Source organism: Saccostrea echinata, unplaced genomic scaffold, assembly GCF_033153115.1.
Source record: "Saccostrea echinata isolate AGI-Se365-2 ecotype Australia unplaced genomic scaffold, CSIRO_AGI_Sech_v1 ptg000048l, whole genome shotgun sequence".
Lineage (NCBI taxonomy): Eukaryota > Metazoa > Mollusca > Bivalvia > Ostreida > Ostreidae > Saccostrea > Saccostrea echinata.
Window position 1 is genome coordinate 311,655 of NW_026889797.1, and position 13,346 is coordinate 325,000.

The following is a 13,346-nucleotide window of genomic DNA, read 5'->3' on the forward strand; positions in this document are numbered from 1 at the left end:
AGATAATTTTTTTAATTTTTATCTAGGTCTATATCTGGCGGTATTAGCGCCATTAAATCTACAGAAAGATACAAGTGAGTTAGTGGGCGGACTTCTGGGTTTAGGGTTAGCTACCGGATACGCGATATCGGCGCAGGTGCGATGCATCGCTTGGTTGCTTATCCCCACATTCTTCGGAAAGAAAGGACGATCGTTTATAGGAACCTATGCAATCGTATTTCTTATCGCAGGTAAATACGCCAATCCCCATTGTCTTCCATGTTATCAGGTGTTTGGGGATCCTTATTTTTTTTTTTCCCAGTGAGGGGGAGAGGGTTTCCTCGATTTTCTTTCATTTGGGTAGGATCGAAGGTAATAGCCACAGTATGGTGAAAAATTAGGTTTTTTTGAAAACTTTTAATTGTAGAGCAGTTTGGTTGATTTTTTTTTTTTTTTTTTTTTTTTTTGAGAGTTTACGTTTAATTTCTGCAGTTGATAGACCTATTAGAAAAATGTAATTTCAATTTAATATACATGTACACAAAAGCACCAAAAATATACAATGTAATGTAACGTTGTACTCTCCTTGTATACACATATACAAGTTCATATTTTTTTTATATCATCGTTTTCTTGATACCGTTTACCAGATTTAATCTCGCGCTGTCATTTATTTGAGAAGTATTTCTTGAAGTTTTTTTCCTCTCTTTCAAATCATCCTTTTTTTTTGTCCTCAATGTCTTAGATATACTTTGATTTCTTATATTGTAAAGTATTAAATTTTCCAATATACCGTTTACAGTTAATACTCTTTCACGAAAACAATATTGTCTGAATTAATTAATTTTCTAGGTCTTGTAACCCCCCTTCAAAATAAATAAATAAAATATAAAATAAAAAATAAAAATAAAAAAGAACGCAATAACTGCATCAAATAATATATCTTTATTAATTCTATGTATACAGTACATTTACGCTTAGAAGTAAACATGATGCTTTAATTAGTCCCTTTGCTTTTAGGACCGATCCATAACATCATTGTAAACGGTAGAGAAGTGATTCGCTCCTTGACCTGTGCTGCAGAATTAGCCATTAATCAGACGTCTGCTAAGTGGGAGCTGAGAACAAAACCATTCCGCAGGATCATGACGCAGTTTGTGGTAAAATAGCATATTTATCATGCATGGCATTCTACTTTTTTAAAAAAGAAAAGAGAGTTATTTTATTGCTCAGCTGACGAGTAAAGGCTCGAAAACCATTCAAAATTATTTCTTATGAAGAAGCAGGCTTTGCGATCCTATATATGGATTGTACATGTATAATCATTCAACCGCCTACGGAAAGATTCACATTATCGATGAAAATAATATATTATTATTTTTGATCGGCTCTAATAATACGATGTCAGTATAGCGACAGTGCCGACATCGTTTAAACGGGATGGATGAAAATTCTTGATTTCAATAGATTTGTGATTATTTTAGTCAATATGAATTTGTTCACAATGTCTTATTCTGGAGTAAAGTGTGAAAAAAGGCACTTATATTAAAATAAACTTACACGAATATTCCCATTATTTTAACCTTTGTTTCAACACACTGTCCAGAACTTATATTAATTTGTTTCTTCTTAAATAGAGTGAAGGCGCTCATTTAAAGAAGGTGACTAAGAAGATAGATGCAGCTTACCAACCAATCAGAAAAGAGGTATGTGAATTTAAACTTCATAGTAGCCAATGAAATTTATTCACGTTTTAGCCAATGCAACAAGTCAACCGGAAAAGAGATACATGAATATTCATGCATAACAGCGAATGAATTGAAAAAAAGTTTCTGATTCCAAAGTAATTTTCATACATAACAGCCAATGAAAACAAGTGTTTGATTCCAAAGTAAATAGAAGTATGATAATTTACTTATTAAATTATCTTAAAGTTGTAATTATTGTACCATGATTTTGATTTTAAGCTAAAAGATCTAAACAATGTGAACTGCAGGAGGGAGAACATATTTTTTACCTTTTCTGCAGACTGACAATCGGAAAAGAATTCATTTTTACATTTTGAAAGAACTTTGTACTGTTTTGTCACAAGAGATAGAAAAAATGATAATTTTGATAAATATCTACAACCATTTGTAAAGTTGGTAAAAGAGTTATGTGATGTTAATCTGTTGATTTATATATATATTCACTTGACATGACTTGTTTTAATACTGTGTGTTGCCTCCATCTTCCATTGACCCCCTCCCTCCATCCCCCGGCCATCACTTAAGAAAATGACTCACTGATGTACTATAAGATTTCTTTTATGCCATTATATAAACATAACCATAGTGCAATTTTTCTTATGTCGAAAAACGTTTTGAATTAAAAGTTACACATATTCCTGTCTTTCTGAGCTCAAAATTGAGTAACATGTATAATTTATATTGAGACAATATTGAGCCCTAGCAACTACGTGTCTTTTTTACTGGCATGTGCATGCTTGAAGGCTGCAGCTTCTCAGAAATCAGTTACATGTATTTTCTAAATTTGACAGTAAAAATCCGAGCTTTTCCTGACTACAAAAGGAAACCACACTTGAATATTTCAAATTTGTAGTTGCTCTTTGCCAATCATTGGTCCCAATGATTTCTTAAAATCGTTACATCATTCTATAATTCAACATTGAAAATACTGCGAAGAAACAATGTAAAAAAACTCAATTTTTTTCTAACTCTGTATTGACTAAACAGATGTACATGTACATGTATGCACAGTGATGTCACTGTCAGTGAAGCGCAATCTCCTTTCACATTGCTGAATGGAGACCCTCTAACCCCCCTCCCCCCCCCCCCCCCCCCAAAGTGTATAGCACTGTCTACCTATCAATGAATTCAGCAAAAGAAAGCCATAAAATAGTCTAGAAACCTTCTTCTGCGTATCAATGGTTACAACTCTAGCTCACATCTTTGTTAAAAGATAAGCTTGTCGATAATAGCACTGTTGTTTTTTTTTTAATTCGTTGTATAAAGAGTTCTCAGAATTATTTGTGCAGTTAAAAAGCCACGAGGAGAGCGAAGAATATGAAATTGAAGATGAAGACTCTGAAGCTAAAATGGCGGAAAGAATGAGACAGGTAGACAAAGTAACACACAATCGGCGCGGAAACCGGATGCAGAAGATAGAATCTGAAAACGACGAGAGCACAGCAAAAGACAGAGCAGAGAAGTCCGAAAAAAGATACCGGAAAAAGCTAGAAATGAGATGTGAAGGTAACGGTTTTATTTTCCTTACTTGTTTTTGTGAATAAATTTTTGTAGTTTGTGTCTATGGTGAAAATTTACCTACACAGGTCTCACTACGTACATTTCTATAATACCAGGAAGATTGATTAATTGATTGTATGTTGTTTTACGTCCCATTCGAGAATTTTTCACTCATATAGAGACGTCATCATATACCGGTGAAGGGCTTCAAATTTTGACCTTTACTCGGCACTCAGGGCCACTGAACAGTGAGGGATCTTTATCGTGCCAACGCCTGCCGTGACATGGGGCCTTGGCTTTTAAGGTCTCATCCGAAGAACCCTCAACCTTCACATCAAAGTGCCGAGCGCATGGCGAAGGAACAGTTGCTACACATTTTCTATCGACTTAGGTCAGTCGCGGCCGAGATTCGAACTCACGACCTCCCGATCACGGAGCGAGCGCTCTACCGACTGAGCTACCATAAACGGTTCATATCAGAAAGAAAAAAAAAATCATATGCATAGTAATCAATCAATCGATCTATCGACCAATCGGCAAATCATCAATTAATTAATCAATCAATCAATCAAAATCGATCTATTGACCTATCATTGATTCATTAATGTATTAAATAATCGATCAATTAACCAGATGTATGGAACAAGGCTGTAATAAAGTGCCGAGGGAAGTTCAGGGATTTGGAGAGAAAATGTTTGTCCACCATTCCTGTTCTTGGCTATGTTTTATGTCTGCCTCTGAAATTGACAATTTTCTGCCAACTCGCTAAAGGTAAGCCAGCATTACCTGCCTTCAATCTTTATCTCACATTTTGTTGATGTTGACTGTATAGCTAATGGCGAACACATAGGTAAAATGTCGTCGAATATTTGTCTGCCATTATGATAAGGATAAGTTTCTTATGCCTTTTTATTTGTCAATACCAAAACTGCTTATGGAAAACAGGATACTGTTTTAATAATCTTTAAATCAAGCTGAAGTCTGTATAATTATGTATTTGGATGAACTGGTATGATGTTATTTTAATGTCTAGGATACTGTACATTTGAGCAAAATATTGAATACTTTTACCGGTACTTTGGACATACTGAAATAAGGCATTGCTGCAGAAATGGCTAAGGGGTATTTTACATTAAATGGCCATGGGCTGTTATAGGGGTAAATACGGTACAATCAATTTGAAAATTATTCGCACAACATTTACCTCTTTACCTCCTCCCATTTCTTACTTTACTTTTTGTCAGTGGTGCCAAATGCCCTTGGAATGGAGTGTAAATCTATGGACGTGATGGAGCCAGGTTTTGGTGACGTGTATGTAACGTCAGAGGACACAATGGTCGACATGGAGGAGAACTTTGACGTCAATTTACAGTATAAGGTGAGTAAAAGAAGAGTATAAATCATACAACGAAAGGGATTTCATTTACAGTATAAGTGAAGTATGAAACATTCAGCTTAAGGTGGGATTAACAGTATATGTGAAATATGAAACATTCAGCATAAGGTGGGATTTACGGTATAAAGGGAGTATGAAACATTCAGAATAAGATGGGATTTACAGTATAAAGGGAGTATGAAATATTCAGCATAAGGTGGGATTTACAGTATAAAGGGATTATGAAACATTCAGTGTAAGGTGGGATTTACAGTATAAAGGGAGTATGAAACATTCAGTGTAATGTGGAATTTACAGTATAAAGGGAGTGTGAAACATTCAGTGTAAGGTGGGTTTTACAGTATAAAGGGAGTGAAATATTCAGTGTAAGGTGGGTTTTACAGTATAAAGGGAGTATGAAACATTCAGTGTAAGGTGAGATTTACAGTATAAAGTAAGTATGAAACATTCAGCATAAGATGGGATTTACGGTATAAAGGGAGTATGAAATATTCAGTGTAAGGTATACAGTATAAAGGGAGTATGAAACATTCAGTGTAAGGTGGGATATTCAGTATAAAGGGAGTATGAAACATTCAGCGTAAGGTGGGATTTACAGTATAAAGGGAGTATGAAATATTCAGCTTAAGGTCGTCAGACCTTTTTAATAAGGGGGCACAGGCATATAGTAGCTATGTTTTCTATAGTAATAGAAAGCCATGAAAACATACAGCAGAAATCGGCATTTACAGAACAAGGTGAACACGAAACAAACAATGGAAGCTGGGATAGGGTATAAGGTCTAGGGACACAACGGAGTTGGGATTAACTGTATATGGCTAGTAGAAAACATACAACGTAGGATCGGTTTACAGCAGGAAATATGCTTGCCTGAAAATAAACTGATTAATATGCAATTGTGTAGATTCCAAAAAAAGTCTAATGCAAAGTCCGTACAAGAAACAGATCGACGGAGAAAAGCTACTTGGCCAATTTAATACAGTAAAACTTGTCCTTTGCTCTTAAAATCGTCAGGTTACAATCTACACACCTGTATCATTTTGATTCTTAAATCAAAAGTATTTTTAAAACAGATGGTGAAAACTCCCGAAGATATCGATTATACTATGGCAGAGGAAGTTCGGAAGGGAACAATGCACGAGTTCGATAAGAAAAAAGTATGGGTGGAGTTTTTCATGGCGACCCTCCAGAGATTCATGGCATTCACATTTATAGTAGTGATCGTTAGGTCTGGAAATTTTATATCATATCTAAAGTTATTTTCAGTGTGATTATCAATTTAATACTATATGTCTGTCAATGCATATGAAGTTATATACTTTTATATATGCAATATATGTACATTGTATCCTCTCTAGCCTAAATCTTTTTGTTTAGCTTTATCTGTCACATATTGCATATTTTCTTTAGTTTCACCTGACAATTTCTTTTTAGATCATGTAAAGGAAAACCCTGATATAGATAATTCTGAAGAAAGGAACTTATCTCTCCTCGAACTGACGATAATCATTTTGAAATTTTAGCCTCCTGTTGACTACACGACATTGCTCCCCCCTTTCCCGTAGACACCGACTATCCCCGATCCCATTTCTTTTTCTTATAATACAGAATATCCCTAGCAAAACCATTACTAAAGTGTTTGCTATTTCACAGCTCCTACAAATACAACAAGAATTATTTAACAGACTTTAAATTTGATAACAACTACATCTCTTCCTACTTCCGCCATATTGATGCAAGACGCCATTACCAGGTAAGTAACTGTTCTTGAAAAAGGGGTTATGCACCCTTACGTGACGATATCAATACTTTAACCACTACTTAGGCAAAGTATGTACTTGTATAAACTGATAATATATTTATTTCAGAATAAGCGTACACTGTTACCCTTGAAGAATTTTGAAAAGGATAGCATGATTTACCCTGATACGTTGAAACTGATGAAAGGGGAGAAGAAAAAGCTGGTGAGTTTCTGATTATAACTAAAAGAGAACCATTTGTCTTAGTGTCTTTAGTGTGTACTGTCACGGTAGCCTATTGCAAGAGCAATCACGGGATCGGGTGACCAGGGTTCGATTCTCGTTCGCGAAGCCATGTCAAACCTAAGACGGACATGTAAACATAGGTAGTAACTGTTCTTTTGCCAAGGATCCGGCACTAGTAGTGAAAGTCACGGGTCTTTCAGACGAGACCTTAAAAAACCCGTGGTCCTTTGTCACGGTAGGCTTTGGCACGATAAGGAACCCTCACTGCTTAATGACCCTGAGTGCAGAGTATAGTTGGCTCTAAATTCGCTCTTGAGTACATCTTGACCTATGATTTTAACATGAGGAATATAAAATAAATTATTTAAAAAATTGACATAAGAAATGTTTTATTTTGAAAAGTATATTTCAAATATATAAAAAAGATAAAATAAGCAGATTTTTTCATCAACTTATTTTTTTTTCTTGAAATGAATTATCAAATAGGGGGACATTTTCAACCTTGTCAAAATAAAAGACAAATATACGGCGATAATACCTTGTACACAGAATATCTTCATTCACTACTGTTTAGTAAGGATAAAACTAACGTACAAAAATATTTTAATGCACATTATGTCTAAAATAAAAGAAAAATTGGAATTAATTTCTTCTCATATTTTGAACGTAACGTCTGTCAGTCTCAACACACCGGGTACATTGTTATAAAATGGGCCATTGTTTATGCAAACTATTTTATCTTTCTTGTCTACTGATAGAAAATTTACCTATTTATCAATTAAGTCAATCGCAGATTCAACAGAAAAGCACGTGTGCTGAGAAATTAACAAATCTGTGGAATGCTTCCTGTGTCTGTCATGGCAAGTGGGCGTTACGTTCTATTTTAAGAATGGAGCTCGGAGATTCTTATACATTTGACTTAAAGGTTATGAATATTTAAATTTTCTCAAGTGTTCTATGCAAATGTGTTTACATTTCGATACTTAAGAAGAGCTACAGAGAGAGTCCGAGAAGCCACGAACGTTTGTCTGTCAAGTGTTACGTTACACAAAGTATGTTACGTTCATGAAAATATAATTTGTCTTTATCCTAGATTTTAAACACATATCATCAAATATTGTCAACTAGTAGGTGTATTTTGGATTAAAAAAAAAAATGAACTTGCATGCTCTTCATCACTACATAAACACTTAAAATTTGACATTTCTTACATAACTTACCGATTGACAGACATTGCCTGAATACTATCGTAACGGTGACGGACAAAACGAATGTCTGTTCATGTTACGTGAATCAAACGGGTGCATTCAGATTTATACGTTCAGCGAATTAAACCAAAAAGTATTTTTATTTAAGAATATTAATGTATCATAAGGCAAAATTTGTCTTTATAACTTAAACAATACAATTTTGTAGTTGTTTTCTTGCAGTTTTTAAAACGAGTCTGTCAGGGTTACGTGCATCCGTACATGTTACAATATAGGTTTGATCTATATGAAATAATTTATTTTTTTTAATTTTACTAGTATTTTCATAAATAATAATGTCTTGTGTAATATAATTTCCAAGAATAAAGATAAGCTTTGAATTATAAATTTTATTGGCTCGTTTCAAACAGGTATTGCTCAAGAAATATCGTAACATGACAGACATTGTGGAAATTTTGTATGTTACAAAGCGTATAGCAGAGATTTATTTTTTAAAATTTCAAATTTAAAATCTATAAGGAATCAAAATTTGAATAATGTCCATTTCTTACGGCAACATTATCTTTTTGATAAAATAATTAAAGTTTATGGTTGATTTGGCTGGCTAAGTAAAAGAGTCTGTCAGTGTTACGATCATCAGTTTGTGCATCAAAAGTAGCTTAAAAATCTTTTTTCTTCTACGTAAGAATGAAAAAAAAATTGCATTGTTTAAGGAATTGTTTAATTTTATTTTTTACAGATTATTTGTATTGCTAAGCATCAGAAATGTAATTTAATCATGTCACGTTTTATTATACGTCTGTCATGTTACGTTATATGTCTGTCATGTGTTACGTGACACACATTTCAAACATTAATAAAATATTTATTTTTGACTTAATTATCTTTTCAAACATTTTTTGTCCTATTTAGAGTTAAAACTTCAAATACACATAGAGAAATCTAAGAAAAAAACGTGTCTACAGAATTCTTTATTTGTCCTTCCAGATGTACTCAAGAGCGAATTTAGAGCCATTTCTACAATTTGAAAGCCCTTTACCGATATATGGTGTCTCTATATGAGTGAAAAATTCGTGAATGGGACGTAAACCAGCAAACAAGCATCAATCAATCAGTCTTACATGTTTGAAAATTTCTAACAAAAAATTAAAACAATGTTTTTCTTTTCAATATAGAGCACAGGCACCTTTTTGATTTTAATGCGGGCATTTATATCAGGCATGATCGTAATGTCAGCCAATCTGCTGTATGATGTGATGGATATCATAGAGAAAAACAGTCACATAAGTTACAGACAGACAGGTAAGTCAACTTATTCCAGAAAGACAACTAAGTCAACTTATTCGAGATAAAAAGGTAAGTTAGCTTATTGCAGACAAACAGGTACATGTAAGTCAACTTATTACCGACAGCAATATGAGCTTATTGCAGACAGACAAGGTAAGTCAATGTATTACTGACAGACAGGTAAGTCAACTTATTGGAGATGGACAGGTAAGTCAGCTTATTACAGACAGACAGATGAGTCAACTTATTATAGACAGACAGTTAAAGTAAGTTATTTCATTAAAGAGTAAATTAAAGATCCTGCTAGATTACAAAATCAGTTGACCATTTCTTTTGTACACCTATGAGAAGGAAATAATTATATGATATTTTAAATCCTTAACATTTCAAATGAATATAAAACATTTTAGGAATATACTTTGCACATTTCATGAAATCAGAAACAGGCAAAAATCCCACTTGAATACAATGAAATATAAGTGAACAAATTCACTGTTCTTTACTTGCATATGGAAAATACATGTATGTAAATAAAGTATTCACTTGCTTTATTTTGGTCTAGTATAATGTTCAGAATACTGTAATTTATACCTGTTACACGTAGATATTTGTTTTTTTTTGACTTACATTTAAGGTAAGATCACTCTAACTACAAAAACCTCTGCGTGTCCAGAGTTTACTGCTTGCATAATTGAATATTGTGAATTTTACAGGCTTGCATTATATTAGTGTGAAAGTCGCTGGCGTTGGATTTATGAGTCAGATCATTCGACTGTTTCTAAAGGCCTTCAACAGCGAACATACCATTGATAACGTGACTACAAATTTTGGTAAAGTGCCTTTTACTGTTATGTATGTGTGTGTTTTTAATTAGTACAGACTTTTTTTTTGATTTGAAAGGTCATTCTTCTTCAGATCTCTTATTTTATTTTACAGCATAAAATTTATGTTGTCCTTTAAACTGATCTTCAGACAGAAGTAAAAGTTAATTAAATTCATTCACAGCTGGACTCTTGAAAAATTGATGCCATTTTTTTTTGGGGGGGGGGGGGTTAAAATCAAAATTACTAAAGAAAAAAGGCGAAGTATTAGAAACTGTGTGGAACCATGTTGTAAATGATTTTTCAGAGAAGAACAGCATATTTCAACATATACTGATCAAAGCTTACCATTCCATGATAATCAAACACTTATTAGAATGAAAAGCCCGTTATGGACCTACCATTTGGTAGTCTTGAAGAAGATTTTTTATTTTATTTTATGAACATTCTCCCATCTTTTTTTTCCCCCAAAAATGAAAAAAAAAAATCAAAATATGATGTAATTATTCCAGTGACTTCTTTTATGAAAAGCGATGAAAAAAAATTCCTGTTTTAGAAAAGAAATTTATCTTTATGTTTTAAATCTAAGAGTATATGCTTTTGTTTCAGAATGTTTGCCCTATCCTACAAAATTGAACTCTGTGGAAGTCTACAAGATTTACGCTGTGTATATTGTGGTCTGGATTCTCATGTTATTTGAAGCATATGGCTTGCGCCTGCGCAGACTCATTTGTGCTTTCTTTTACCGAAAGGTAAATCTTCATTGATTTGGTTCTTTGCCTTTTTTGGTTAGGTATCATTCCAGTGTTGCCTTTTTTTCAGATTTAATTATCAGATGTCTTATTCATATTTACGACGTCCACAAACATGAAATTCTTCATACGTCTTATTATATTTCTTGTGATGTATAATTCTACAGCATTTATAAAACAAGCTAAAACTATGGAACGCCATAGCTGCCTTATGTGGTTATTTCATGAGAAGATGGTGCTTTATTATGTTATGCTGTGGTTATTTCATGTGAAGATGGTGCTTTATTATGTTATGCTGTGGTTATTTCATGTGAAGGTGGTGCTTTATTATGTTATGCTGTGGTTATTTCATGTGAAGGTGGTGCTATATTATGTTATGCTGTGGTTTTTTCATGTGAAGGCGGTGCTTTATTATGTTATGCTGTGGTTATTTCATGTGAAGGTGGTTATATCATGTGAAGGTGGTTTTTCATGTGAAGGTGGTTTTTTATATGAAGGTGGTTTTTTATGTGAAGGTGGTTTTTCATATGAAGGTGGTTTTTTATGTGAAGGTGGTTTTTCATGTGATGGTGAATTTTCATGTGAAGGTGGTTTTTCATGTGATGGTGGTTTTTCATGTGAAGGTGGTTTTTCAAGTGTTGGTGGGGTTTTTTTTATGTTGAAGGTGGTTTTTTTTATATTTAATGTGATGGTGGTCACTCGGAACTCCTAATATTTTTGAAGACTGAGTTTAACACTGAGTTTAACTGCTATTATCTTGAAATTTTGAAAGTGAAACAAATAGTCAATGTAATTAAAATCATTTTAATACACCATTGCTAGTTCCTCTTTTTTCTATCTAGGCACTTGGGTTCAAAATGGTGTATTTTGTGCATTATGATTTTTTGTAGGTGTGTCTGAATACACTCAAAAACATAAAAATAACGAGATATAAAGCTTCAAAGATTAAGCATTCTGGCCCCTTGTGGCCCTTATTTATGTAACATATGACGTAAAAATCATAATATATAGTTGTAGTTTATTAAGATAAATAATTTTGCTCCAGTAATGTATACCAAAATATTGCTTGTTTAAGAGTTATTGATTAAAGACTTTCGGCCCCTATCAGCCCCTAATGTGATGAGTCAGCCCTTTTTTCTTGATATCATGTTACAGATCTTGCAATTCTGCACAAATATTGTTCAATATGTTTTAACAAAATAATTATACTTTAAAAGATATGATACAAAATGTCTCAAAAATTCACTCATGATTCGTGTCCTAAATTTCGACCCCTACCGAGCTTCCATACTAGGCACTTCCGGAAAATATCTAAACCCAGGTGCAATGTGGCAACACGTCCTCTATCATCACTGAAAATTTCAGCGCTCTAGCTTAAGCGGTTTTTGAGTTCCATCGCAGACAAGGAGGTCCTCTGAATTTTAATAAAAGGGCGATAACTTCCGACCGGAAGTGATTTTTCAAATTTTGAAATGCCGGTACAAACTTCAGATGATAAGACATAAACTCTGAAAATTTGAAGTAAATCGATCAATTCATCTCCGAGAAATCTTCTGCACAAAATCGGTAAGGAGAAAAAAAAGAAGAACTACATGTAGATGCGATCTCGTTGCGAGCAACGAGTGGGTCTTCCGTCCAATTTCCGATAAGATGAGATAAGAATTTGACTGAGATTTTTGTTATATAATTAAATTCTTAAGACAAACAATTTTCCTTCAGTAATGTGTAACAAAATATTGATCAATAAAAAGTTATAGATTAAACACTTCCGGCCCGTCTTGGCCCCTTACATGAGTGGTCAGCCCCTTTTTCTTGATATCATCTTAAAGCTCTCATGATTTTGAACACTTTTTGTTCAACAACTATTCAGAAATTCTTTTTCGTTTCCGAGATATATGCAAAAGAAATATTAAGGGCCGGCCCTTTAAGTCCTAAACAGGGACGTCTAGCAAAAATTGAATGATTGCATATTATTAAGAATATTATTTTGAACATCTTTTGTTTAAATATTGGTTATCAAAATATTCTTCCTTTTCAAGATTTATTGCGCCAAAGATTATACAATCTGACCCCTAATTATCCCTTATTGCATAAGATATGATGTAAACACCATGTTATATAGTTAAAGAGTGTGAAGATGAACTATTTCGCTTCAGTAATATATTACAAAATATTGATCATTAAATAGTTATTGATTTAAGACTTTTGGCCCCTCTCGGCCTCTATTTTGAGGGGCCAGCCCCTTTTCCTTCATACCACTTTAAAGCTCTTATGATTTTGAACACTTCTTGTTCAACAACTATTCAGAAATTCTTTTTCGTTTCCGAGATATATGCAAAAGATATATTTAGGGGCCAGCCCTTCAACTCCTTAATGGGGACGTTTAGCAAAAATCGAAAGGTTAGATATTGTTTAGAACATTATTTTGAACATCTTTTATTCAATATTGCTTATCAAAATATTTCCCACTTTTGAGATATAGAGTGCCAATGATCTGGCATTCTGGGCCCTTATTATATAACATATGACATAAATTTTATAATATATAGTTGTAAATTGTTAAGATAAACATTTTTGCTTCAGTAATGCATTACAAAATATTAATCGTTAAAAAGTTATTTATTAAGGACTTTTGGCCCCTCTCGGCCCCTATTTTGAGGGGCCAGCCCC

The 13,346-nt window shown here is 33.5% G+C and overlaps 1 protein-coding gene across 1 annotated transcript in view; it reads left to right on the top strand.

Annotated features, from left to right (window-relative positions):
• Positions 1-13,346, top strand: part of LOC133203112 (E3 ubiquitin-protein ligase DCST1-like) — a 33,540-nt gene that overhangs the window by 5,511 nt on the left and 14,683 nt on the right. The window contains exons 3-14 of the mRNA XM_061338960.1: positions 27-230; positions 1,000-1,139; positions 1,617-1,685; positions 3,017-3,233; positions 3,861-3,998; positions 4,472-4,605; positions 5,697-5,851; positions 6,277-6,376; positions 6,492-6,587; positions 8,992-9,118; positions 9,817-9,933; positions 10,534-10,676. Of these exons, the coding sequence (XP_061194944.1) occupies positions 27-230; positions 1,000-1,139; positions 1,617-1,685; positions 3,017-3,233; positions 3,861-3,998; positions 4,472-4,605; positions 5,697-5,851; positions 6,277-6,376; positions 6,492-6,587; positions 8,992-9,118; positions 9,817-9,933; positions 10,534-10,676 (1,640 nt within the window). The remainder of the gene's footprint in view (positions 1-26; positions 231-999; positions 1,140-1,616; positions 1,686-3,016; positions 3,234-3,860; positions 3,999-4,471; positions 4,606-5,696; positions 5,852-6,276; positions 6,377-6,491; positions 6,588-8,991; positions 9,119-9,816; positions 9,934-10,533; positions 10,677-13,346) is intronic.